At 41.3% G+C, this 3,700-nt stretch overlaps 1 protein-coding gene across 1 annotated transcript; it reads left to right on the top strand.

The window, feature by feature from the left end:
* The first annotated feature begins 569 nt into the window (after positions 1-569).
* On the top strand, positions 570-2,624 carry LOC126709393 (probable aspartyl protease At4g16563). The gene has a single exon (XM_050409606.1). The coding sequence runs from the start codon at positions 794-796 to the stop codon at positions 2,270-2,272; it is 1,479 nt and encodes a 492-aa protein (XP_050265563.1). The 5' UTR covers positions 570-793; the 3' UTR covers positions 2,273-2,624.
* Positions 2,625-3,700: the final 1,076 nt, after the last annotated feature.

The raw sequence follows: 3,700 nt of genomic DNA, 5'->3' as shown, positions 1-3,700 counted from the left end.
TATGTTTGATAGTGGATTTTAATTAGTGTTATATATGGATGTAGGTATGAAGTTGGTCAAATCATATTAAATATTATTGTATTGTATGGATATTTATTTTCTACTTCGTATCAGTGCTCTTTATTAGCTCCGAATAGACAAAATCACAACAATTGATATTAGAATTTCACTATTGCATATGATGCATTTGCACCAAACAATAAAAAATAGAAAAACATTTCGATTTTACAGCTTAAGTCCCAAAATTCCTCACATCAATCAAATTAAAGATATGTAAATTTGCAAAGTTACTATAATAATCATCTAAATTTACAAAAGCATTATGCATTTTGTATTTAATTAAAATTTTTTTTTTTTATGTATTTCAATGATTAAAAAAAAAAAGGATAGAGAGTGGTTGCTGTGAGTGGAAAAAAATTAAAAAAATAAGAAAATAATATTTTAATAAGATAAAGTTTATCTTTTGTTGAATATATAATATAAACAAATAAATAAATGTTTTTATTCTAAAATAAATAAATAGAAAATTTTGTACAAATGATGTAAATGGGTCTAAGCTCTAAACGACCCAAAAAGCACCTAACGATCCGTAAGTAACAAGGGCCGACGCACCAAAACGCAGAGCCACACCAGAACCTTCGTCCTCTTGCATTGCCAAAGTCCCATATAACTCCCCCTCACCACTCTCTTTTTCTACAAACAAATTTAAACTCTCACTCTAAACACTTCAACAGTGATATAAAATCAAGGTTCAAAGAAGTTGCAAAATTTCTGCTCTTTTGGTTCTAAAATTATGGCTTCCTTGTTGCTCTGTTTCATACTCTGTTTTTCAAGCTTATCTGTTACCTTATCAGAGCAGCTTCTGCTATTACCTCTAACTCACTCCCTTTCCAAAAACCAATTCAACAGTACACACCACCTCCTCAAATCCACTTCCACTCGCTCCTCCATGCGCTTCCACCACCACCACCACAAAAAACTCAACAAACAACAACAACAAGTCTCTCTTCCACTCTCACCAGGCAGTGACTACACCCTTTCCTTCACAATCGGCTCCAACCCTCCACAACCCATCTCTCTCTACATGGACACTGGCTCCGACCTCGTCTGGTTTCCTTGTTCCCCTTTTGAATGCATTCTCTGCGAAGGAAAATCCACCACCACAACCCCACCACCAAAACTCTCCAAAAACGCCACCGTTTCATGCAAGTCCCCAGCTTGCTCCGCCGCGCACACTTCTCTCTCCTCCTCTGATCTCTGTGCCATTTCTCGTTGCCCTTTAGACTATATCGAAACCTCTGATTGTTCCTCTTTCTCTTGCCCACCTTTCTACTACGCCTACGGTGATGGAAGCTTAATAGCTCGCCTTTACAAAGACAGTTTATCTGTACCCACCTCCTCTGTTCCTTCTATGCTTCTTCCAAATTTCACTTTTGGGTGTGCCCACACAACTCTCGGTGAGCCAATTGGCGTGGCTGGGTTCGGCCCTGGCTTGCTTTCTTTGCCAGCCCAAATCGCTACTGTCTCTCCTCAACTCGGTAACCGATTCTCTTATTGCTTGGTCTCTCACTCCTTTAATCAGTACCGAGTTCATCGTCCGAGTCCACTCATTCTCGGCCGCTACGACGACAAGGAAAGGAAGGACAGCTCGGGTGTTGATGGGTCTGACTCAGCTGAGTTTGTGTACACCTCCATGCTCGACAACCCGAGTCACCCTTACTTTTACAGCGTTGGACTCAAGGGAATCTCTGTGGGGAAGAGAAATATTGCGGCACCGGAGATTGTGAAACGGCTTGACCGGAGAGGGAACGGCGGGACGGTGGTGGACTCGGGGACAACGTTCACGATGTTGCCGGCGAGTCTTTACAACTCGGTGGTGGCTGAGTTCGACCGACGAGTCGGGCGAGTTCACAAGCGAGCGAGTGAGGTGGAGGACAAGACGGGACTTGCGCCGTGTTATTATTACGATGGCAAGGTTGTGAATGTGCCTGCCGTGGTTTTACACTTCGTTGGGGACGGATCCAGTGTGGCGCTACCTAGGAGAAACTATTTCTACGAGTTTTTGGACGGTGATAAGAAGAAGAACGTTGGGTGTTTGATGTTGATGGACGGTGGAGATGACGAGGAGTTGAGTGGTGGGCCCGGGGCTATTCTTGGAAATTATCAGCAACAAGGGTTCGAAATTGTTTATGATTTGGAAAAAAAGAGAGTTGGGTTTGCGAGGAGACAGTGCTCATCGCTTTGGGATAGGCTGAACCAGAACCAAAGCTAACGTACATGGCAAGGTTTTGATGAACGGCTGTGATCTACTGCAAGACTTGGTTGACTTTTTTGAGGAAAGTCTGAGGAGCCTGGATTTGGTATTTTGAATTTGAAGGTTTGACCACAGCTGAGGACTTTGTAAATGCACTGGGGTAGGTAATAAATGCGGGGGGTTTTAAGAGTTTTGCACTTCATTTTTTGCTTCTTGCTTGTCAATTAAGATTGTATAAATTTGTTCATAAAAAGCTATGCCTATGGGATTGGGATGCTTGAAGCAACAAATGAAGTGTGGACAGCTAAAAGATCTGTAAATCTTTTTTTGAAAATTTTGTCATAATGACATTTAATGTGTTTATTTGTAAGTCACACAGTTAACGGTGCTTTAAATTAATGTGGAGCAGTGTTGTTTTAAAAGTTCATGTGTTGATTGACCAGTGACCTGTTAGCGTTTGGCCTGAATTTATGCATAGCATCTCCGAGGACATTGAAACCCAACCATAATGTGGTCTCCAGGTATGGCCCAGGAGAAAAAAGAAAAGAGTAAAAGAAGATGGTGAAATGGCAGAAAGGCCTGATGGTGGGAGGAATTAAGATGGGGTGTAAATAAGCATCATAAATGTTTGAGAAAACCCTTTTTTTTTTCACCAGCTTGTCATGATATATTTATGCGTATTTGTCAACAGGGGCAGATTCAGGAGTTGGAGTTAGGGGGCAGTTTTATTTTTAGCTGCAAGCTCTTTTCTCCATATGAGTTCTGAAGATATTAATATTGAAGACGATGCCACCATTCAGCCTGCCCACGACGAGCCTAACATTGGAGAGGACCCCCAATAGTGAAGATGTGAAATTCTGGCGTCTTAGTTTCCCTTTCTCTCTCCTTTTATATATATATATATATATATATATATATATGAGGCCCTTTGTTTTGAACCATTTGAAGTTATTCAAATACATTTCACTCTGCAATGAAATCCGTCAATACCTATGCTTTTATCACGCTTCTTGGTTGGTACCTGACATCAAACTCGCTAAGTTCTATGACCCATTGGATTAGTCGTCCTACAGCTTCCAACTAGTTCATCGCCTTCTTTAGTGGATGATCTGTCAAGACATTTATGACATGAGCTTGAAAGTAATGTCTTAACTTCCTAGAAGCCGTGACTAAGGCAAAGGTTAGCTTTTCCATCATGGGATATCGTCCTTCTGCCCCTCTTAACGCTCGGCTTGTATAATAAACCGGCTTCTGTATCTTTCCTTCTTCTCTAATCAGCGCTGAGCTCAGTGCATGTGGGGACACTGCTAAATACAATATAATTCTTCACTTGGTATGGACAGGCTTAGTAGAGGGGCTGTGGTGAGGTAGGTCTTGAGGTCTTGAAAGGCCTTCTAACACTCGTCCGTCCATTCGAATGCCTTCTTAAGAACTTTAAAGAATGGT

This window comes from Quercus robur, chromosome 12, assembly GCF_932294415.1.
Source record: "Quercus robur chromosome 12, dhQueRobu3.1, whole genome shotgun sequence".
In the NCBI taxonomy this organism is placed as follows: domain Eukaryota; kingdom Viridiplantae; phylum Streptophyta; class Magnoliopsida; order Fagales; family Fagaceae; genus Quercus; species Quercus robur.
This window is presented reverse-complemented; position numbering and strand designations above follow the sequence as displayed.